Raw genomic sequence first — 24,897 nt, 5'->3', positions numbered from 1 at the left:
ACCTCACCCCCATCCTCCCCCAGCCCCTTCCTTCCTTTAGGTTGCTGGGTACAGATACATTTTGCTGTATGGGTGGTGAGGACATGACAGTAAGGAAATTGTATATTCTGGCTGGATGAGGGAGTCACCCTATGTTGTAAAAATGAGTAGACCAAGGCATATTACTGCTTTCAAATAGTGTACAGGAAAATGAAAGCTGTAAGGCTCTAGATTTTTTTTTTATTTGTTCTCTTGTGTCTGAGTGTTTTTCAGAAGTGTGATGACTTGGGCTTTTTGTGGACTTAAATCAAAGAATTATTAATTCTAAAAAGCTCTGCTTTTTTTATTGGCATTTGTCTCACTACTTCCTGTTTGCTATCCTTGATTTCTCACCTTCTTTTAGAAAAACTTATACTGGAGCATTTACTTAAAAGTTAGGCTGGAAAATCAACAAACTCTGCATAACACGTATCTAAATGTTTTTGCCTTTGAATTTTACTTTCTAGTAGCCTTTCTTTCCCCTCTCTCAATCTCTTTTAATTTTGAATATAATATTTTGTGTAATGTGAATTCTACTTCTAGATTTCCAAAGGAAAATGATGGAGGGATATTTACCAGAAATGCAAAGCATGCTGGAGCCAGTCAATCTGTTGGACGATGCCTCTTCCAGGTCCCCACATAATGAGAAGTCTGATAAAACATCTGGAATGAAGGACTGCTCAAGCATTAGTTATACTGGAGATGATGCTGGTGTCTTGGAAAGGGAATCGAGGTTGTTGCCCTCAGACCAGGATTCAACAGTTATTGGCAAAAGCAACAATGGAGCCCTGGCAGAAAGACAGGAGCAGCAGTGTGGAGGGGCAGACTGCTGTGCCAATACCTGCTCTGAAAGAAAGCTGGAAGGCTTCACAAAACCAGAACATGTATCTAGTGAAGAATTTGAACGACAAGATCCAAAAACTAATCAGACAGAACAGTCATTAATGGAAATATTACAGGAGCTAAGGGAGGAGTCTGACTTTGTGAAAAAATCTAGCAATAAAATCTATTCAGAAAGCCCTTATGACACAGACTGCACAAAGAAGCTTATTTTCACAATACATCAGACTTCCTCACAGGAGGATTTGCTAAAGGAAATAGAGTCTGAACTCTTATCTACGGATTTTTCAAAGGAACGAAAAGTCCCAAATGGTGTGCAGAAGGGAGAACATGCCTTGGTTGTGTTTGAAAAATGTGTGCAAGATAAGTACCTGGAGCAAGAACAAACTATAAAAAAGTGAGTATTTGAGTATGCTCATCACAAATGGAGGTGTGTACTGAACAAGTTTGCTTGCATGTTGTGTGCAACGGCATACAATATTTTGGTATGAAACAAGTAGTCTCTTGTGAGTTGTTTTAAGGACAGTTAATGAGCTTTTTTAATTATGTTCTTTAAGGAATTATTTTTACTTGTGGTATGTACTTGCAAATAAAAATGTGTGCTTAGATCTCTGAATTCTTGTGGAATTTGGCAGGAACTGAATAGCCAACTGTTCAGTTGAATAGCCTGCCAACGTCTGGAATTACTTAAATACTGTAAAAGTAATGGTGATATAAAAATAGTCCAGGATTCATTCAGTCCATATATGTCTTTGGAGAAATGAACCTTTGTAATTACTAACTCCCACTATGTGCGTTTCATTTATGAGTTTGAAATTGCTTGTTTCTTTTTCAAGTAGTATTCAGTCTCCTGTCATAATCCAGCAAAGTTGCTAATCAGTCGAGAGCTATTCTTTGAGTTGGAAATGTCATATATAGATAAACTTGTCTATATATAGATAAAAAATGTCTTACCACATTTTATAGGAGGGCTTTTGAAATGCATGGCTTATAAACTTTGCTGTAATAAACTGGGCTTAATAATTCTACCAGGCAGTACACTACCTGAAGAATATTATATTCATGAAAAGCCAGTTCATTGCTTGATTTCTTGATTCCTCACTTGGTGTTTCATATTCTGTTACCACTTTAGAAATGTTTTTTGCTAGCAAAATGTAGCCTCTAACTTCAAATTTATTCCCACTTGCAGAGCTAGAAATGAGTGTCCTACTCTTCATATAAGGCACTCAGATAACCATGGTATGGGAGGACATCAAAGGGAGGGAAGCCAGGCAGAGGAAGGGATGCCCAGTGGGGAAAGTATTCTCTTGCACCTCACCAATTAACTTCTGACAGAAATCATAAATGTGAGGAAAGTCAGTTGATGACAGGAAAGGTTGGGAATGCATAGTTAGACATTTAGTAATTACGAAGGAGGAGGAGTAGGAGTCTGAAGTGGTGGGTGTGTAGATGGTTTTAATTCCAGGAGATCATAAGTGAACAAGTTATTTGGGTTTTACTTGCTTATGGTAAACTCAAAGGCAGGTCAGTGTTTTCAGCCATGGACCAACTGCTTTCTTAGAGACAAATGTTTATATAAATATATGTATATATTATGTATACACACAGAAGTTTTTTCTATAAACATGTCTTCAGTCTCTTTTTTTTTTTTTGCTAGCTGCTATCCCAGCTGCACCCCTTTGACTCTTGGGGACTGACCTCAAGAGTGTAAAACTGCTGTGGAACATTTTGTTTGGTCCAAAGGGCATTCTGGGTTGGGCTGATTTTGTCCCTTAGTTTATGATCAGCAGAATTTCTTGTAACGTGGCTTTGGAAATAGCCCAGTTGTCTCCTGTGATCAGATCTAAGATATATCGGTGAGCAGCAGTTGTATGAATTAAGAATTTGTAATCCTGGAATACTCATTAATAGATTAAAAATTAAAAAATAGTTCAGAAGTGCTAAGCTCTTTCACTGATGGTTTTGAATTCCTTGTAACTTAGAAGCCTAGTTTGTTTAGAGATTCCCCCCCCCCCCCCCCCCCCCCGCCAAAGGAGGGGAGCTAAAGATGAAAGTATATGTAAAGGATTATTTAAATATCTTGTTCAGGTAAGTGCATGCCTCCCTAATTCATGCAATTAGTGTCCTAAAATATCCACCATCTAACTGTATCTTTAAACATTTAAATACATTTGAGACTGTTTATTCAGCAGTTCTAACAATGTAACTTCTGAGTTTTATGTATAACTATCTTCTATTGCAGTGCTAGAAGGTCAAACTAAATACATGTCAGCTTCAACTCAGGCTTCAAGCAGCTGAGCTGCAAAGGAACAAGCTATTGCTAAAAATTTGAACTTTATAAGGAGTATGAGCATGGACGCTGTTGTAGTTACATACCCACTTAGGTCTTAGAAAATTGGGGTTCTTTTTCTTACCAGGTTCTGAACTTCAAGGGCTACTCTGAGCAATCCATGAAATGAGTACAGTACCTGTGTTTTCAGACGTTTGACTGGTGGAGCTATCTGACTGGAAGTTACTTGTAAGACAAGTACCTTAAAATTGTTAACATTTACAGTTCTGTAGTTGCATAAAGGTACCAAATGTCTCACTTCATCATGGACAATAACAACCCCAAAGTGCTGGAAACAAGCAGTTTGCTCACAAGGAAGATGCTGCTTGCTGGTCTGGAGTTGTTTCACAAGCACAACATACTTCTGTTTTGTTTTTTTAAGGCTTTCATGGATTTCATTAGTGTTTCTGGCTGTAACTCCCAATAAAATTTGCAGATCAAAGAGGAAAAAACATATATCTCAAAATTAAAAACAAACAAACAAAACCAGTACTGAAGTATCTTGCACTTTATTTTTTTTTCTTTACAGATTGATTAAAGAAAATAAAAAACATCAGGAACTGATTTTGGAAATTTGCTCAGAAAAGGACAACTTAAAAGATGAATTGAAAAAACGAACAGAAACAGAAAAGCAGCACCTCAACATTATTAAACAGGTACAGATAAAACAGAAGTGCTGGTTAGTATCTCACCTGTCTACGATGTCACTACTGCCACTGTTTAACAAGATGTCCTTGGTAGCATAGAGGAGAAGGAAGGAATGCCCGTGCTTATTATCCTAAGCTTTTTAAGAGGATAAATCTGCTCTTCCATTCCAAGAAATATTATTCATTGGCTAAAAGTGTTTAGTGTCTTTTGGATAAACTGACTTTCTAGATTTAGATCACTTAAGTGTTCTGTATCTGGAAGTCTCTCTTAAAGTCAAGAGAGTTTGTGTTTCGTGGGTTGCCATGGTGGGTAGGTTATGTGTACCTTGGCTTCCTGCTGGAGACAGAGTATGTTGAAGGCCTGTTAGACCTTTTTACAAAAAATGACAAGTTCATAAATCATCCTATCAGAATGATAGGATGATTTATTTCTTGTATGTAGACATAAAGGAGATCTTATGCAAGTGTTTTATCAAGCCCAATTTCTTAATTTGTCGTCTTTATCTTCTGTTGTTAACTACTGCATCTGCTAATAGAAGTGGATGGGTGTGTAGTTACAGTTGTAGACGTTAACAGTATGTGGAACGTGTATAAAGAGTAGAGCATGTTAACTGTGGTCTTGCACATTATTTTGGTATTATGGGTTACCGTATACAGGCATTTCCCCAGTGAATTGTTAGAACCATGACAGGCAAAAGGGGAACACAGAGTATGCCTTGGTGTAGGCTGGTTTTAGTGTGGGAAGAAAAGGTACTGCATCAGGTGTCATTGCTTGTCTGTTACAAAGTTACCTGCTAATGTTCCTACAGTTGGTTGGCCTGGCTTTATAAACTGATTACAGTTTAGAAATCTGGCAAGAGATAGCATTTAAATTACTAATTTCTGTTTGTCAAAGTACTGGTAATACTACCCTAGTTGTCAGGTTTCTCTGTTAATGTCTGCATCACACAGAAATCTGTTCTCAAAGCAGCGTGTCAGGCTTGTGGTGTTCCAGAGAAATGTATTGATGTAGGTAGAAACTTTGGTTAATTTCAAAGAATCTTTGAAAATCCATGATGTGATTGAAAATGGAATTAAAAAGTCTTATTTTGAAGCTACAAATTGGAATTGCATATGCCTGAATAAATCAGTATGAGCAGCTTACTCATTCTCGCTTGTCTGTATTTCCATGATAGCACTGTATGATTTCATGAAGCTATATTATGCAGCAATTGCTTTATCCCATTCTGGAAAAAAAATATTTGTGAGGGAGTTTCTTCTGTTTTCTGGTCAGATAAGAATGATCTGTGATATTGCATGCTTGCAGGTGATTTCAGAAAATACTGGTTTGGAGTGTAATGCTTTTATATTGTAGTTGGATAGCACCTGGAGTTGTAAGAAAGATACATTGCAGTGAAACACTTGAGGTTTTTTTGTTTGTGATGTGAGTGTGTTAATGTTACGATTTCTAAATTAGTGTTTCTGGTAGCTTTCAAGTCAATGAAGGCTTGGCTGCGGTCACAACTGCAAGCAAACTGCACATGCATGCTTGTATGTGTAAAACTTATTTTTTATGGGCAATGATTCTTTTGCAAAGCTGAAGAGGGTGTGATCAATTCATTGTGTGGTAACAGAAGCATTTTAGGTTGTTCTTGCCTTTTATGTAGCGGTTTGGAATTGCACAAAAATTTTAAGATACTGACCCTGATTTTAAGATAGTGACCCTGCACTTTTTTACACAGCACCCACCCCCCCAAAACCAAACCAAACAAAACTAACCTTGGTGAATTTGCTTTCCCCTGGAACAAGAGGATAGTCATTAAGGCACAATTTGAAAAACCTTTGGGCAGCATTACAGCTTACGTAGCCACCACTTGCTTTTGCGCTAGTGCTGCTGCTTTCTCTACTGAATTTGCATGACTGTGCAGTTAACATGCTCTGGGAAATGTTCCAGTTGAACATTGGTAATTATTCTTCAGCTGGATCAGGTCTCTGACTTGGTTCACCAGGCAGCTAAAAAAAGTGCCAGCACAATGACTAAGTGCCTCTTTATTTGCTGAGTTATTTTTTCAATGAATTAATTCCCAGTCCAGTTCAGTATGGATGCATAACTGCTTTGCTGGCACGGTGAAGAATATGGCACAGCGATAGCAACCAAAGGGTGGAAGGTGAAGCAACTTCAGAGAGCAGCCAGCTCTGCTCTGGCATTTCAGCATTTGTTGTCAATCTAATTTTTTGTGTAGTAAATTACTATACCTTGTGTTTTACTTGATTTGATGCATCTTCAGTCTCACTGAAGATGAGAATTGGCATCTTTCATGCTTGTACTGCAATGCAAAGCTAGATGTTGATACGGATAGTTGCAGCTTGACAAGTGCAAAATACAGGTAAATATCTGTTGAAGCATCTAACTTTGTGTGAAGTGTTCCTGCCTGTACAAAACATGATCAAAGTCTTATTTCCCTATAATTATATCATAATGTTGTCTTTTAGCTGGAAGCAAGAACGGAAGAGCTTAATAAAGAAGTGAAAGCTAGTAAAGACAAACTTTTAACTCAAGATTCAGCAGCCAAAAACGCTATTCAGCAGTTGCATAGAGAGATGGCCTTTCGAATGGAACAGGTAATAATGGAAAACCTTTAATTATTGAACATCTTGTGAGCAAACTTGGTTCTTGTAGGAAACATGCAGCCTAGGTTGTTAGATCACTAGGTAAGACAAAATTTTCCAAAACTGGAACTACTAGCATGCAGTTATACATGCATTTTTGGTAACTGGTATCAGTGAATTTCTAAATAGCTGTTAACATTCTAGAGTGCCTGATAAATCTCTTTAATGTGTATGTTTGTATTTATGGAATTCAGCCCTCAAGGAAATCTCATTTTCCTTGCCTGTAAGCTGATACTGGTTCAAAAGGAGGTAAAAGCTGGCAGTGGCTTTTTTCAGACAGGCTATCACAAAATTAATATTTTTCTCAACTCCAGCACAAAGTTCTTATTTTGTCTCATGTATTAGTGAGAGTTGAGATTTTTTTTTTCTTTTTAATATCATATGTTGCCAAGTATTTTCTCTATTGTATGAGCTCTAAAGCTCAGTGCCTGATTCTTTTTTTTATTTGAAGCAGAATTTATTAATGCTGGGGTGGGGGGAATCTGTAAAAATAAGCCACTGGATAATGATTGTGCAGTTGGCACGTGGATGAGGGAAGAAAGAGGACTGGTACTGGGTGTTTGCAAAATTGTTTTGTTACTACAACTTACTTCCTTCTGAAACAACAGATTATATTCCAAATTACTAATGTATTGATAACTCATTTGAGATGTTTAGCTGTGAAGCTGCAGCTGCTTAGATGAGTATTTACTGTTAGAAGTATGAGTAATTCCAGTACTTAAGTGGGATCTAATGTTAGTCTTTGCAAAACTGGAGCTTTTGGGTCCTACTTTGTTATGCTACTATACTGCAATACTGAAAATATCCAGTAGTGTCTTATAAAAGCTAATTAAGAAATACAAGGTTGATTCATTCTATTTTAATATTTTTTCAAGGCAAACAAGAAATGTGAAGAAGCACGCCATGAAAAGGAAACAATGGTGATGAAATACGTCCGAGGGGAGAAGGAGTCACTTGACCTCCGAAAGGAAAAGGAGATACTTGAGAGAAGAGTGAGAGATGCAAACAAGGAAATTGAAAAGCATACTAATAAAATCAAACAACTTTCTCAGGAAAAAGGAAGATTACACCAGCTCTATGAAACTAAGGTGCTCTAAGTATTGCTGTATGACTTGAGTGAATGATTAAAAGTACTATCAGAACAATCTTATCACTTGTTTGCTATTGTACTTGGTGAAAGAAACCTGTTTTCATTTGGTTCTCTGTATAGCTGTGAAAACCCCTTTTCTCCAAGGGAAGGGGAAGAAGTTACTGAGTTCTCATTGTCATCTGAAATTCCTTTTAATATTTCCCTGAATATTAGTTTGTGAAACACTAAGGGTTTTTTTGACAAAATTGAAAAGACTGTTTGTTGCAGATGCCTGGATTTTGCGGGAATTTCTAGCTTGTTTGGATTATTTTTAGAAGGCTGTAATGGCATTAAATTATTGCAGTCTCTTTTGCTATTTTTCTGTGGTTTCACTCTCTATTTTCTCTTTTGTACTACTAAAAATTGGTAACAAAGCAATAGGATTTTTCAGGCCCAATTCCAAAAATCTGCCATTTTTTAGAAACTAGTAAGAGATTCCCACCAGCCTCTTAAAATTATCCAGGTCTTTCTGTATTGTGCTTCACAATTCAATTTCACATGAAAGATCAAAAAATTGATAAATTAATGGGGTTCAGACTTTGATTTGGGCCTCTTCTGAGCAATTGTACTATGCACAAAACGATCAGAAAAACACATCTTAATAAAAGTCCTAAAAATTACGCTTCTGAAACAAAAAATCACCTCAGTGTCCTCTTCCACATGAACAGGAAGTGGGAGCATGACTTCAGGTTTCCTAAACAAAACTTAACATACTATCTATCTTCATAACTCCTGAGGATTACACTAGAGCCTTACGGGAATTGTACTGCCCTCATACAGTGCTGCTTTAAACTTTTTTGGTAAGATGAACCTATTACTTCAGAAACACAGTTTGGAAATTTGGCTTAATGCAGTGGTTTGTGGATAGTGGTATAGAAGGTTATGCCAGCAATGTGCTTCTGTTAACATCCTTTCTTCTCACTGACTTACAGGTTAATGATTTGACTTGCATACGTTTTGCTGTCAGTGCTCATGCTAGTCTGCACCTCTGTAGTTGGTAATACCATTCCATTGGTGTCACAATTTTTGTCTGTAGCTGTGTATAATATGACCTTACCACTTTGAACCTGTGTTTCCTCATCCTTTTGCCAAAGAACAAAGAGGACTGTGCAGCTTACCCAGGAGATAATTATTTTAGATCAGAACTCTAGACTGTACTTTGCCTTTTAACAGATATGTAACATTAATGTATATTAACAGTAATGCAGCCTTACCTTGCTATTCAAACCAGAACACTGATGACTTTTTTTTCACCACTGGGTTATGGGCTAAAGCATTATTAAGCACTCTCAAGTCTGTGCATGCTTTTGCAAAATCCAGACAGTAAGAAAAAAAAACCCCAAACCTACATTTGACACTTGAGCAGGAGTCTTGTTGTAGAAGCACTGGATGATTTAAATCTATAAAATAAAATCTATGAAATCTTCTTAGGATGGTGAAGCCACTCGACTCAACAGAGAAATAGAAAAATTGAAAGAAGAAATCAATTCTCATCTTATCAAAGTAAAATGGGCTCAGAACAAACTGAAAACAGAAATGGATTCACACAAGGTTAGTGAAGTGGTACGGGTACTGTGACATGAAAATACAGTCAGAGGAATGTAGTTGCTATACTGTTTACTTTTTATATAGTACTAAAATCTGTTTCTAAAGTGGTTTTTGTTTAATTTGAATACCTGCAGCAAAAGTCAGAATAGTGCTCTTAAAGATATTGATACGGAAATGTTGAAAGGATGCGAGGGGAAGATGTATCGGGGGGATTCTGTTTAATCTGGTGATAAACTTTTAATTTGTTTTTTTGTATGAATTAGCTGTTGTCTTAGTTTAGTTTTTATGTGATAGAGTTTAATCTACCATCTGAAAACGTGCATGGCACGTAACCAAGAGGTCCTTTTGTTGTGCTTTCAGTGTTGGAACAAACAAAATTGTATAAAGTAATAGTTGAATGGAAGCAAGAAGAAAAATAATGCTGGACATATTTTTGTTGTTGTTAATTCTTCCCAGACTGAAATAGGAAACTTTCATTATGAGAAATGCTTTTCCCATATTAAGTTAGATAAATAGGTTTAACCCATTTATTACTGTTTTTGTAGGAAACCAAAGAACGCCTCAAAGATGCAACGACAAAATTGACTGAAGCAAAAGAAGAAGCAGACCAGATAAGGAAAAACTGTCAAGAAATGATAAAAACTTATCAAGTAGGCACACTTTCTCAGGAGGTGAAATTAGTGTTTAGCATCTGGGTCTTTTTCCTCCCTTTCTATCTTAAGCTGTAGCAGGGAAGAATTATCCTGTGCGAGCTACAAAGCTGAGATGACTAGTCACTGATTTCTTTACTTGGAAAGCTGTTAAATAAAAGGGAAAATGTTTGTCTTGATTGGCATGCAGTGTGGGGGTCTTTCTTGGCATGTTCAGAATTACTAGATATGTACCTACAGAAAAGAGGCTTAGTGATGTGAAAAGCTGTCTGTATGCTCATAAAACCAGAAAGGGGAACATAAAACTCTAAAACTGTACTTGCCTATCTTCAATCCTTTTAGGAGTCAGAAGAAATCAAATCAAATGAATTGGATGCAAAACTCCGAGTAACTAAAGGAGAACTAGAGAAACAAATTCAGGAGAAGTCTGATCACCTGGAGGTAAATATATGGTGTGTGGAGACAACACAATTGGCAACTTAGTACTTAAGAATGCCATGAGTTTTTAATTTTGAGAATCTTATTTTAAGCTGCTTACAATTTTTGCCAAACGTTTTTCATTTTGGCCTAATACTACAGCCCAGGTGTCTGCGTCCAGCCCTGCTTTTTGGAGGATGTTTTTAGCTATTACCTTGGATGCACTTTTTAAAATCAAAGTTATGGGAAAAGGATGATATAATGAGGATGAAATAACTGCTCTTTCATTTATAAACATGAGTGTTGCTCTGATTTAGAGCACAAATTCAGATGATAAGCAGGCCTTTCTCTGACCAGCATTTTGCCAAGCTATTTGGCAAGGAGAGACAGGGAACAGCCTCTGTTCTGTGTAGACATTTGCTAGCCCAAAAGCTACATTCTCTAATAATTTAGTACCTGCTCACAGCTCGTACGTGCATATGCCATCTTCAGTTTGCCTAGAACTTTCCCAAGGGGCTGTTGTGGGTTAGATTTGTACACCTAAAACCAGAGTGTGTAATCTCACTTGTGTTCTCAGTTCTTCTGAGAATAAAGAAGCTTTTAGGCTTGGCTTTGCTTTTTGAATAAGTAAAACAAACCTTTAAGGGTACCTGTTCTGCCTTAAGCCGTCTCAGCTGTTGTGGTGGCCTGCATTGGCCTAGATTTTTTTTTGACATCCCAGGAGATGCCACTGTCTGTGTAGATTTCTCAAGGAGCTTCTCACTTTTTAAAAAGGTGCATCATGCAAAAATAAAAGAACTGGAAGACTTGAAGAGAACATTTAAAGAAGGCATGGATGAGCTTCGAACACTGAGAACAAAGGTAATGTGTGCTGTGTTGGATTGCAGTGGAGCTAAAGGTATAGTGTTGGGGTTTGGAACAAGACTATGTTCAATCTGTTAATTGTATTTTTACTTCTTTTGGAATAAACAGTGTGATTACAGACCGGCTGGTGCAAGACTAGAAGGGATATGTAACTGTGACTCTGGGTAGCCTTTCTTAGGGAGTATCAGTTGATCCATAGTACAACAATGTTTTGTTTCATGGTATGCACCTCATTTGACTGAAAAGTTGTGAGAAACATTTTAGTAAACATCTTGTAAATTTAGTAACTTTGGAAAATGAAAAATACTTGTAAACTTTTCCTACCTGTGAAGCTAGTTTTGTAGAGGTCATACATATGACCTCTGGTAAGGGGTATATACTATCCATAACTTCTGAACAGTCTATAGGTTACTGTGCCAGTCCCTCTATCCAGAGCAGGGTTTTAGCTTGAGATGATCTTAGAAAAGGGGAGGAAGACATAATACAGGGTTGGCTTTGTAACTGGGGAAAGATGACCTCTTTGGATCCTGGTCCATTAGACTGATAAGCTTTGAGTCTTTGGACAAAACTAATGTTAATCACACTTGTTTAATTTGACTTTTTTGCCTTTTTTTGTCAGTTTATTTTTCTGACTATATTTGATCTGAAATATTTGTTTCATTTGGGATATTGTTCTAAGCTACTTGGAATCACCAAAAAATAACACAGGAGCTTTGTACAACAATCTAGACACTTGATCAGAATAATTCAGCTCTGAAGTTTTGGAGAATAAATAGTTTCTGGGTTTTTTTTCCATTTAGGTAAAGTGTCTAGAGGATGAGCGTTTAAGAACAGAAGATGAGTTATCCAAGTATAAAGAAATCATTAATAGACAGAAAACTGAAATTCAGAATTTGCTGGACAGAGTCAAAACTGTAGATCGCCTGCAGGATCAACATCAGAGGTACAGCTATGCACTTTGAGGAATGATTTAAAAGATTATCTGGGATGTGGAAAGGGTTTTTTTTGTTTTTTAACTGAAATTATTGATGCTTTGAAATGTATTGTAATTTGAAGAATCCCTGTCCTGATTTAAGTGTTTTTCTGATCTAAATCAATCTTGCTAGTACTGGAGACAACCCTTGTGGCCTCTTACAAGATGAGGGGATTGAGGCTGATAAGTTATATTCTTACATCTTTCATTATTAGAATAAGAAGTGCTTGCTTTCTGGCTACTCTGTAGGAAGTTATGTCTTCTAGGTGTCTGCCTGGTGCTCGTTTTATTGAAAGATTGGGGAAAAGCAACTGAACTGGAAAGATAGATTGCTTCAAAATTGAGATGGATGAATGAAAGTATTTAACAAAAACAATTTTATATATTTGGCAGATGCTTTATTCAGATAGTAGGAAGCACTTGTGTTTCTGATGGACTGGAATTCATTCTGCTGTGTCAAAGTTTGCTCATTTAAGAATGTGAGGGAAATAATCTCAGGGAAGAGTTGGGTTCGTGGATACTTCAGGAGTGTCTGAGCATAGTCATGTTTCTATATGGTACACATGGACTAGAATATCGAAATGCTATCCACTTCACTGATTCTAATGGAGTTGCATAAATGGAGATGGACAAGTGTCAGATAAGCAGAACCACCCATGTGTCCCTCCTGTGCTTTTAAACAGTTCTTATTTATCATTGAAAAATATTTCCGTGATTATATGCCTTCCTCAGGGTTTAGAGAATGAAGCATTTTCCACTTGCTGTGTGCTGGTCAGCTGTATTGGCACTGTGTTATCAGCCTTTCTAGGGAAACTGCAATCTCTTAGAGACAACTGAAACTTACAATTCAATCAATAAGTTATTTTTCACTTGGGATGTTGGCAAACGAATTAAAATAGCTGTGATCACAGTGTGAAACTACAGATGTGTTTTTCCAGTTATCTTTTCCTCTCAGTCATTGAGACATGCTTAAATATCTGTCTCTTACTCCTGTTCAATTTGGATCAATTTTTTTAAGTATCCTTCCTGTACAACACTTATTATCCCTACATCAAGTTTCATATTGTCTTTTACTTCTCTGATGTTAACGTTTTTCCAGTATTCCTTAGAATGTTTGATAAAGTTGTGGAATCTTGACCAGAGACTTAATTTACACCGGTAAATTCCCGTTACCATCTATGAAAGAGAAATCCTGGAATCTTGACCTCTGTTTTTCCTATTGTTGTGTAGAATAAATGAACTTACTGCCTTTCATTTTCTTGGAAGCAAATGGAAGGAATTTTATCTTAATTCACCAAAAATCTTAATCTGTTTTTGTGATGAGAGAAGAATAGAGGAGGCAGGTTTCTTTAGCCTAGGAAAGAGAAGACAGAAGAGAGACATCCTTAAATGTGTAAAAGGCTATTATAAAGGGAATGCTCAGCTATCCTTGTTCACTGGAGGAAGGATAAAAATAGAGTTTTGCAGGAAAGATGATTTTAAGTTGAATGCTGGGAAGAACTTTATGGCTGAGCTGGATACCGATTACCTCCAGTGTTGCCTGGTCTCCTTCATTGGAGACCTTTAAGGATAGCTAGAGATCTCTTTTAAGATGGTCTAAACATTTAATTTTGGCTGGTTCAACCCTGACTCTTAACTAGAGATTTCTCCTGTCATAATGAAACAACATATTTGGAAATGTAAAATAGAAGCATAGCCTTCTGGCATAGGTTTTTAAATGGGAGCTATAGGTGACATATTTTGCAGCATAAATGGTTGAAAAAAATCTGTGCTGTAGTTGTTCAGTCTTACGTCTTCTGAAAGGTAGAATTAGCCTAAAAAAGACTGTAAAGGCGGGGTGCAATACATTTGATGATATCCTTTGGTACTGCAATGCTAGCTAACTTCTGTTGTCATTAACCACATCAACTCCTCATTTTGGTAGCTGAAGCATATAATTTATAGTAATGATGTGCTAGTAGAATTCAGTTACTTAGTTTTACAAAATTACAGTTCTCTTCTAGAATGATTAATGATTTGGATTGTCTGAGCCTCACCTCTGCTTGAAGAAACATGTTGATATGGGGTTGTTGGTTGAAAGTGAATTGAGCCTCCTGGTAATTACACTGTCAGGGAATTAAATGAGATGTGTGCCCTTGCTTTGTATATAACTTTAATTTTATTTTTAAATTTGAATATACACACTCCCTGTGAGAAAGAGAGGTGAGGGTTTTTCTGTTGATGTTGGAAGGTAAGGTTTTAGAAAGTTGTAGAAAATCCTATGATTGAAGAAATAAAATAGTGAAATAATATTGCAAGAGCAAATGAGGAGGACGTTTTTAATCTAACTTTTTTAACAGCTATTTAGTTTTGGAATTAATTTCAATCACTTTCTCTAAAACGTTGATCATAACTGAAGATAGGGCCTTTCTTGCTCAAATGGTTTGCAAGTGATGGATCAAGTCTCCTAATGGGAGTGCTTCAGTAGAAACAAGAACTTGTTTTGTAGAGGATTGGGGGAGGGATAGTGGAGTAAGATAGGCCCTTTGAATCGGGGCTGCACTGCTTGGATAAGGATGTTTCAGAAGTCACCGTACTGCTGTCCTGGAGCAGCTCAAAACTGGAGTATTTCCCCATCTCTCAAAGACAGGTCCTCTTACAGAATGACCACCTTTGTTGGATTTGCAGACCTTCCTCTTATCTACAGGATCTGGTTTTGAGGGGTTTGTTTATACCCTATAAGCTCATGAAGTTGAATATAGAGAGATGGTCTTCCTTGAGGAAGCAATGACTGCATGTCCTTCTGTGGGATACAGATATCTGTCACTTCAGCACTGCAACATGTCATGAAATGGAATTTGCAAACTCCTTTGGTATTTAAAACCATCCAGTGACTAACAGATGCTCCAGGGTCATTAATTTGTTTCTTTGCCTTGTTTGGTCTTGACCTGAATGCTTTTATTTCAGTAAGGTTTCATATCTTTAAGCTCAGCTTATCCCTAATAAGATACAATTGTTTTGACAGAGATGAACAAGAAATCAGTGCTTTAAAGGAAGAAGTAGATGGTTTCAATTCTCTGATTGCTGATCTCCAGAAGGACATTGAAGGTAGTCGGAAAAGAGAATCTGAGCTATTGATATTCACTGAAAAATTAACCAGTAAGAATGCACAGCTTCAGTCTGAAAACAATTCCTTACAGAGCCAGTTGGATAAGCTTTCTTACAGCGAAAGAGAGCTGCAGAATCAACTGGAATGTGTTCAACAGACTAAAGATGATCTGGTGAGTACAGTGTGCAGCTTGTTTTTTGCACTAGTAAGATGCCTGATACTGGTAAAGATGTGGCGCATGAATTCCACCTTGTGTCTTTACTTACCTGACTGCAATTTCTTGCTGGGTTTGCCAGTTTGATAGAATAATAGCAGCGGGATATGAACACCTCATGTTTCTAAGGGGAAAGAAATCTTGAGGCACACTGCACTGGAATGAGGGGGTGTTACTGTGTTGCTCTTTCTGTTTTTCTGGAAGTACAGAGTTGTTCTCTGTGCAACTGTCATTGAAACAATCAAAAGGTGGTAATTTGTCTGTGAAATTTATTACTGTAAACTGTTTCTTTGGTCCTCTTTGTACTGTGAGATAAATGTAATTTTTAATTTACTGTGTCATGGAAGGTAATGTGACTGCACTGTACAGCGCTGCATGGCTGTCTACTGTATCATGTAGATGTTTTGGAGATAGTTCAGGAGTCTTACTGCAGTGTTGCACTGTGCTGCATATTCATTTGCAGTGGTAGTGTTTAGCCTAAATAATAAATGTAAAATGTGAATGATTTGCAAGTGGATAATAAAGTGCAGAGTTAGGGCTGTTGAGCATACAGTATGGTTAGGCTGGAGTTTTTTGTATATAACTGAAAACAAAACTACAATTCCAGGCCACCAAGTTGCAGAAGGAGGAGGATCAGCGAAAGCTAGAGGTTGAGACACTACAGGCTCAGCTAGCTTCAGAGCAGAAAGAACTAACAGCGCTGAAGACCCACGTAGATGAACTGAAAGATGAACTGGCTACCCAGAAGCGCAAGCATGCAGCAAACCTGAAAGATCTCACAAAACAACTTCAGCTAGGTTGAAATTATTTTCAGATTTAATGAGTCAGCCCCATCTGTAAGCCCCTTCACAGTATCTGGCAGAGACTAGGGTCCTGGCTGCGTATGCGTGCTGTTTGAGTGTAGCCCTTCAAGCTCTCCCTGTCCTAAAAGACAGAGTGAGTGAGCAAGTGTAGATCATGGGGAAACTGCAGCTACAGGAAACAGGCCTTAGTGTCAATTTTCAGTCTTAAATATAACTTTTGAAATAGGCCTAGATAGAAAATAAAAGATTTATTTCAAAAGAGCTTGGTCTTTGTTATCATGTATGTGACTACTGAAATGTCACTGTGGGTATATATGGATCCTGGTTTGTGTAGGAGTATATTCAAAAGTTGCTAGAAGTTTTCTAGTTGCTGACTGTATCGGGAATTGCTGGTGACAGTTTTTTTTTTTAGTATATTAAAGCACTTCAGTTTTTAAAGGTGGATATGGAGAGACTGATGACTAATTTGGCAACAAATAGAAATCATTAAATGCCCCATAATGCATATGCTCTGAATGCAAATAGATTTGGATATAATCAAATCTGTTTGAAATGTATTTGAAAGAAGAGATCCTGTTGGCATTGTACAAGACAAGTTCCATGTTTCTCTCTGTGTATGTATATGAACAGCTGTGCAGTTTCCCTCTTGATCCCTACTGAACGAGTGGTGCTTCTGGCACAAGTACTACACTCAGCTCCCAATAGTGATACAGTTATGAGATGCCATTCTGTCATTCAGTAGTTATTTACATGGCAGTCCTAATCAAAAGTAAAATCAAATTTAAGTCTTACTGTTCCCAATTAATCCTATGTATGATGTTACTCCCTTCAACTGGCAACTGCTGCAGGGTATAGGGATCTTGGTGGATGTTGCATCCAGGTGCTTCATGGTTGGGGGCAGGAAGAGGCGGGGAACTGCTTAGTTTTGGGTTTTTTTCCCCTAAGATTTTTAGTTGCTACCACTATCTTTCAGTTGTCAAGCCATGTTAAATTTGTGCCGGTCAGAGAGGATTAGAGTTTTTGTATGTTGTGTAACACTATGATTTTGGGGGTTTAATCTCCTGTTGGTAACCATAATTTTATTACACTTTTAAGCACGGAGGAAATTGGATCAGATGGAAAATAGTAATTACGACAAAGAAGTCAGCAGCATGGGGAGCCGTTCCAGTTCATCAGGTAATATAGCACATAGCAGGGCTGCCAAAACAATCCTTCGATCTTAATAAGGTTGCCACGGTGTGCTGCCGTGAGCCTTGCTCTTTCTGTGGTTTGTGTATATGCAGTGTGTGGGCAGCCTCCCATCAAAGCTGACAAAATAGCCTTTAAGCACCAAAATGCACTTGGCTGAATGCAGTTGTGGGTGCTTAATCTTAATACGAGATTAAAGTTTAATGTTTATAATGTTTATATGTTTTGGTTCTTTTTAAATGCCTACCTCTTTTATTTTGCTTTTATGTTTGGAGGAAGCTCAGAGGACTCCAGTTTATAGAGGACCCTCTTAAATGCTGCCAGAGGGGAAACAAAAATGAGCAGTGGCTTCCAACATTGTTTAATTGCACTATTGACAGTTGCAACTGTGTAAATGATAAATCAATTACACTGATGCCTCTAAACATGCTATTTGTGTAAAATTCATTACTTTCTATCTGGTTAGAAGTAACGCAGTTATCTTTAGCACTGAAAACATCTCCTCTTTTCTTCCTCAAAATCTTTGGGTTTTAAGCATGGTTAGTTCTGTCAGTGTCCTGTAATCTCACTGTATGAGAGATGAATACTTAAGGAGAAGAACAGAAAGAAAAGAAAATATTTCAAGCTCTAAGTGATAAGTGCTGCAGAGTGTTTATACATAGGGCTTTTGTCAGTCTGTACACAGTTTTCATAGTGTTGTAATTTTAGTGGATTCCAAACCAGGTATGTTTAAAATCAGCTCAGTCTTGTACAAAGTAATATTAATGAATATGAAGGTACTTATGCAGGAATAAGCATTACTGAAGCAAGCACACTTACATTAAAGGAGCTATGCCCATGCTAGGGGACTACACTGCTGTTTCAGCATGTGTCATTTAAATGGTATAAGGATTGTTTATATAAAAACCCACTAACATATAAGGGAAACTGACATTCTGAAGAAAATATCCTAAGCCACTGAAATGTAATGAATGCATGCACTGCACTAGTGGAGACGTTTTACCTGGTATAAAAGCAAAAAGAGCTTTTACAAATGTGGATGTGTTGGCAGGGTCCCTTAATGCGCGCAGCAGCAATGAGGATCGGTCACCTGAGAATACTGGATCTTCAGTAGCTGTGGATAGCTTCCCAGAGGTGGACAAGTCTGTCTTGGTTGAAAGAATACTAAGGCTACAGAAGGCACATGCTCGAAAAAATGAAAAGATGGAGTTTATGGAGGATCACATTAAACAACTGGTGGAGGAAATCAGAAAAAAAACAAAGTATGTTCTGAGTTCTGTTCATACAGTTTTTCAGTGTTGAGCTGGTACACTAGACAAGTATTCTGGTTTTTATGTAAGACAAATTGTCTAAATGAAAATATTTAAAACAATAAAAATACTGCAGTGACAGTAAATCTCAAAGGTAGGATTAGTCTTGGGGTTTTTTCTCCTTATCTTTCCCCAGCAGTTACAGTAATTGCTGAGTTGTTTACTACTAAAATTTTTCAGGAGGAATAGAATGGTGCAGGTGTTTTTTGGTAGCAAAATGGTCACCAGGTGGCTGATTTAAGGTGGACTGCTGCCACTGGTTGTTAGAAGAGTCCATGCTCTTCATGTGCTTAAAAGGGTGCTGATTGTGTTTGTTTTGGAAGGAGAATCTGCATGATTCCAGATGCTAGTCTGGCATGCATATCAAACAAACAATGTATCTGAGCCAAAGGTGGATGGTATTTAACATGTGAGAGAAGATTCTGCTTACATGGGAATCTCATCTTACAGGGTGATACCTGGAACTTCAGTTAGGAGGGGAAGAAATTGCGGCATATACCTTCCTCTGGAAAGTACAGTTGTCTGTTAAGTACAGCCCTTGCTTAACAAGCCTATACATTTATGCCCATCTGGTACCATTTCATAGAACATGATCACAGCCTGTGGAGACTCTTGAGCAGAGACTTTGTAATTTTTGTCTCATCTGTAGAAAGCTTAAGATTCCCTGTCTGGAGTCTTTCAGCAAGGAAAAGTGGAGAGGCATTTTTTAAGCACCTTTTTTGCTCCAGTAGCAATATTACTTTCTCAAAATACTTCCAAATATGTAAACCTTCCACACTGTAGTGACTCCGCTTACCAGCATGTCCTATAGTACTTGTGGTATCCCAGGTTTTCCTCTGACCTAGAAATCGCAGGAGTTGATTTTTACTGCATTTTCAGTAATACAGTACTGCTTGAAAATAAAATTACTCTTATGTCAGGAATCTGAAGTTACCTCAATGTCTGACTTTTCACTGCCTTGTAATGCTATAATGTTTTTTTAAATTCCCCCCCCCCCCCCAGAATTATTCAGAGTTACATTTTGCGGGAAGAAGCTGGAACACTATCATCAGAGGCCTCTGACTTCAACAAAGTACACTTGAGTAGACGAGGTGGGATTATGGCATCTCTGTACACATCTCATCCCGCAGATAGCGGTCTCACATTGGAACTCTCCTTAGAGATAAACAGGAAGCTGCAGGCTGTGTTAGAAGATACATTACTGAAAAATATTACATTGAAAGTGAGTAGCTATGCCAGTTCTTCAGCACATTCTTGTGGTTCTATGATACTGCCTTCGGAGAGATGCATGCTGTTAAAAGGAGGAGATTTTTCAGAAGTCACCTCGTTGTGAATTGGTGATGCTGGCAGCATTGGGTTAATCTGAGTTCTGTAACATGATCCACGCTGAACCTCTGTTTTGGGACCCTCATTGTATGCTGTACTAATGGGCTGCTGCTTGAAATAAATTCTGGGCTGCCTGTGCATTCAGTGGAGAAGGGCCTCTCCATGCTCTCTCCCAGTAATGTGGAGCCAGGGGCATGGGCTCTAAATGCCTGGCCCTGTGCCAGTAGCTGCGTACCCTGTTGAGCTATTGGGGCAGCATGTCTGCTGCAAGGGAAAGGTGGCAGGCTAGAAAACGTTGTGCAGGCTGCCAGCTGGACTGCAGTGTTCTGCAGAAGTTGGAGATCTCTTCCTGTAATTATCGTTCCCCTTGAACGCTATACTTTCTAGACGGCCTGTAGAATATTAGTAACTGCAAAAAAAGACTTGCTGAGAGCTTTGCATCCTTTATTGAAATGAGTTTGGTTTTCCCCAGCTCTCTCTAATTGTTTGCGCTTGTTCTGGATACTTGAAAGTATCGACCTGCTGACATGAACAGTAATTTTAATGTACTAATGCATTTTATGCTGATTGACTCATTTTTCCCTGTATAACTTACCCTATCCTTTTTTCCCCCCCCCAAAGGAAAACCTTCAAACTCTAGGAACAGAAATAGAACGGCTTATTAAACACAAGCATGAACTGGAGCAGAGAATAAAGCAGACATAACTAAAACTTTTATGGAATAACCAACATGAAGATGCAAAAAAGGCAGGTGCTACAGACCACTGTTTTTTACATTTTTCCTGAAATTTGATTGCCTGCCAGCACAAGCATCTGGTATTTTGCATATACAGTCTTTAACCATACAGACTTACTCGTGTGAGAGATCTACAGGGTTTGGCATCAGCGTGGTTCTGTCTACCCAATACCAGCCTGAGGTGTTGCTGAATTTTACTACGCACTACATTTATCTAAAACTTTTATTTGAAATGACATACAGATGCTTTGCAGTGCATACTATGTTTTGAGTGAGTTGCAGTGAGATTTTAATTTCTGCACTGTATAATTAATCAGTCTCTTAATGATGGAGCTTGAAAAAATAAAACCAATTATGTCTTAGTTGCTGTTGAACATATCCAGTGTTACTGAGCTTTAAGGGCTTTCAGACGTTATTTCCTTTCTTGCATATTATTTCTGATACTTAGGTTGATTAAGCATTTTTGACATACGCATGGAAAAATGCTTTGTCACAAAATCTTGTTTTTTAAGTGGTGGCCATGATATTGCATATTTTCTGCTTTAGATAACATTCAACTGGTCAGTTTCTTTATTCGAAAGAAGTGAAACAACAGTAAAACTAAGGGATTAAGAAGCTTTCTGATTCAATTGTTGAGTATGTAGAATTGAAACAAATGTCAATTCAACAAATACTGTAAACCCTTGATCTTTAGACATGGATCTAAAGAAGTCTGATACCAGATAACTGGTTAATAAAGTTCTCTGGCCTTCTGCATAACTAACAGCTTTTAAAAAGTAGGAGTTTTAACTGCCCATTGTTACGTATGTACAGGTAGACATCATGATTGCATCTGTTTTCAGATGATCAGAAAATCTGTTTTCAAAAACAAATGGAAGCTAAGTTTTCTCATTTAACTGTGGCTAGACCAGCCAGTGAAAGTAATGGTAAGAAATGCAAAATATATCTAAATGGGATTTTAATCTATTGGTTGGACTGTGAAAGCGGCACAGTCGAAATCTGTGCGACTCCTTAATTTTACTTTTGTGAAGAATTAGTTGGTCAAAATGGCATGAACTGAAGAACTGTTACTTAGTCCTTCAGTGGCTGAGATGGTGATGGAGGAAGAGTATCAAGGTGACAAGATTCTGGTTAGTCACAATGTCACGTTCACATTTTACTTCCAGGATAAGTAACTTACAGGAATTGAAGTATGTCTATTCCAGCAGTAAATGCATAGATTTCTGTATTTATTGCCTTTTGACCAAAATGAATTGACCAGATCACAGTGTAAATATATACTTCGGGGTTTTATTAAATACTTGAACTTCCTATTATCATGAAAAAAAGATTCAATGTACATCTACAATAGCAATGCTTTAGCGATTTTAATCAGAAAGGATACTTGGGGTGGGGAGGGAGGGGATATATCTTGCTGAAGGCACCATTTGCATCATACACAAAACAAGAGGCCTGAATCTGGCAGCACGTGGGGGGGACAATTTATCAAAGCATCTAGGTGACTTAGGGGTGTGTACTCCATTTTCAGGTGCCACTGAGTCACTTGAGCTTTGTAATGAACCAAATTGAGCAAAAGGGCCTGATTTGGTTTGAGTAGTTTGATGCAAGACAGTGAGACTTCCTTTTTACTTTAAAGATAGGCATCTCTGAAAGTCCTTGCGGGATCAGGACCTGACTTGTGGTCCAGAGAGCTTCAGGAGTCTTGGATGGCAGGTCCTTTCAGTGTCAAAGGATTAAGTATTTCTTTAGAAAGGGAGGGTGGAAACAAATTATTTAAAACCTGACCAAGCATTGTAGACACTGTGAGCCTTTAATCCGGGTGGGTTTTTATACATGTATTTTTCTAATTCCTGAGAGCAATGGTTATCTGAAGTGTTAGGGAATTTGGACCAGTCCAGTCACGGGACTACCTCTGCTTTGCTGTTAAGTGATGTGAAGAGGAAAATACCTGGCTCTGCTGAAACAGATTTGTCACCAGCTTCCAAGAAGTGTGTTGTTTGTGACTGAACTAGAACTGCTGAAAGAAAGTATTTGGAACAATTTGCATGTCAAAACATAGCTTAGCTCTTGTATGTTTTGTGTTTTCATGCTTTAATGTACCAGATCTCTGGATATTTTCAGGCATTCAGCTGAATGGCTCCAGTATTTTAGATACCGTGTTAACACTGTAATCATTTAATGTATGTTCTCCAGGTGTACAATGTGAATGAAGGAGAGGTGTGGTGCAGATGGAATAAGTGCAATGACATTGTGGAAATTCTTACTTCTTTTTGGCATGGTTGTTTCTCCTTTTAAGTTATTTGAGAAACCTAGTTAGCTGTCCTGCCCTGCTGGGAATCCTACTTCCTCTCAGTAGCACTAGTAACTTTTCAGACTTTTTTTCTTGGTTATGGAGACACACAAAGCAGCCAAAATATCACATCGTTTATTGTGCACGGTATTTTCATGGACCAAAGTCGTCTTCTACAGGTGTTATTTTAAACACACCTGGTAGAGACAGAAATTTTATTCTAGCTCGCACATTGGCAAATGACTCTCTATCCAATAAGCCCAGAATGTGATGAATACATGACAGGGTCAGCCAGCAACTTTGCTTAATGATGTTGCTCATTCCTGAGAGGCAGTGGTGAAAATGTTGCTGGCAAGCCACTTGCCTGTTGTTACCATGGGGTAGATCATCAGGAGTGTAGTATTGTTGGTGCATGTAACAAGAACACTTCTGTGAAAAGGTGTGTTTCTGTGGGGTGGTTCACGCAGGTGAGCAGCAGCTGGTGCAGAGTTGGGTGCATGGCTTGCGTAGCAATCACATTTCACTTACCCTTGTTTTGGAAACTTTTTATGTTATGAACTTGAGATTGAAAACTGTCCTCAGATAAACTGAATTTTAGAGAGAAACTGATAAACTAATTTTGAAGGCAGTCTGGAGCAGTTAGCTACATACCTAACATTTGAAATTCAGTGTCCATTAGACATGTAATTGCCACAGGCTGCTTTTGAAAATTCCAAGCTTGTAGCTAGTTGTGTCCTGCAGGCTTAAACATCTGTTTCTTAAATACTCAGCGTGCTCTTTTATTTCAAACATCGCACATCTAGATGTTGTTAGAGGCCCCGCAGGAAAGCTGTCTATGCTTTTCCACCGTCTGTAAAATCCAGCACTGTCGTTGTCTAAAGCCAGACCCTCTGAACTGAAGAATACCATTTTATGCTATAGAAATCACTGGCTTTCTGCCACATAGACTTGTGCAATGTTTTTAATTTTAGTCTCCAGAAAACAGTGGAGATTGAATTATTCCCCCCTCCCCCACCAATATGTTCTCATCATCTTCAGTTGTTGCTGGCAGCACCTGCAGTATCTCCAGCTACTAAAACTGAAGTTACTCTCTTGAAATATTTTTCATTACAATATTTTGGTTCATAACTAAAAAAAAAAAAAACCACAGCCAACCAAACAAAACCAAATCAGATCTCTGGCTTCCACTGAATCGGGTGTAAAGCTGAGTGCCCACATGCTGCAGAGACCCGAATCTAGGAAGGGGGTTCAGAGAACAAGGCCTGTCCGAATGGGTCTTCACCCTTCCCGCTGTCAGTGGAAACAACTGTGATGGTAAATGTCAGCAGTAGGTGGCACTAGAAATCAGATTTACTGTGTCTCTGCTATGACCTGAAAACTGTCGAAGGGCAGACAGCTGTGTTGCAGAGGGAGCTGGGTGGTATTTAGACCTTTTCCAAGATGGATGGGGGTTTCCTTCCCGTTTTCGTGTTCTAACTGAAACTATGTTGAATCTTCCAATATATGTATGTATGTTGTCTGAATATACACAGAATGTCTATTGGTTTAATTTTGTAGATACCTGTTTCTGTATAAAGTTTTTGAAGATATCACTACACGTTATGTATATATTGTACTTTGAAATGATAAACATACAACTGTGTGAAAGTCTGGTTTGGGTCTGTGGTTTGTACCATTGCTGATTTACTGCTGCCTAACTCTGGATTGCGCTGACAGCTCTCAGTGAAGGCCTGTGGTGGGGGCAGCAGGGTGCTCCGTGTCGTGTGAGCACTCATCTTTAGTGAGTGGGAGCCTCCCCTTCTCACAGGGCAGAAATGTCCTCATGATGCTTGTAAACAAGTACTCTGGCAGTTAAGCTGCTTTTAGCCCAGCAAACTG

The 24,897-nt window shown here is 38.1% G+C and overlaps 1 protein-coding gene across 4 annotated transcripts in view; it reads left to right on the top strand.

Moving 5' to 3' along the window:
• The window catches only part of CCDC186 (coiled-coil domain containing 186), a 40,095-nt gene extending 15,424 nt beyond the window's left edge, over positions 1-24,671 (top strand). For all 4 annotated transcript variants that reach the window (XM_076339064.1, XM_076339065.1, XM_076339067.1 and 1 more), the window contains exons 2-16: positions 562-1,255; positions 3,717-3,843; positions 6,307-6,435; positions 7,359-7,571; positions 9,044-9,163; positions 9,706-9,810; positions 10,153-10,251; positions 11,002-11,088; positions 11,892-12,034; positions 15,069-15,324; positions 15,974-16,163; positions 17,265-17,345; positions 18,409-18,619; positions 19,670-19,889; positions 20,615-24,671. In XM_076339064.1, the coding sequence (XP_076195179.1) occupies positions 576-1,255; positions 3,717-3,843; positions 6,307-6,435; positions 7,359-7,571; positions 9,044-9,163; positions 9,706-9,810; positions 10,153-10,251; positions 11,002-11,088; positions 11,892-12,034; positions 15,069-15,324; positions 15,974-16,163; positions 17,265-17,345; positions 18,409-18,619; positions 19,670-19,889; positions 20,615-20,698 (2,745 nt within the window). In that variant the 5' untranslated portion in view covers positions 562-575 and the 3' untranslated portion in view covers positions 20,699-24,671. The remainder of the gene's footprint in view (positions 1-561; positions 1,256-3,716; positions 3,844-6,306; positions 6,436-7,358; positions 7,572-9,043; positions 9,164-9,705; positions 9,811-10,152; positions 10,252-11,001; positions 11,089-11,891; positions 12,035-15,068; positions 15,325-15,973; positions 16,164-17,264; positions 17,346-18,408; positions 18,620-19,669; positions 19,890-20,614) is intronic.
• Positions 24,672-24,897: the final 226 nt, after the last annotated feature.

Source organism: Aptenodytes patagonicus, chromosome 5 (assembly GCF_965638725.1).
Source record: "Aptenodytes patagonicus chromosome 5, bAptPat1.pri.cur, whole genome shotgun sequence".
NCBI lineage: Eukaryota > Metazoa > Chordata > Aves > Sphenisciformes > Spheniscidae > Aptenodytes > Aptenodytes patagonicus.
Note: the sequence above shows the minus strand (reverse complement) of the source record. Positions and strands in the feature narration are given on the sequence as shown.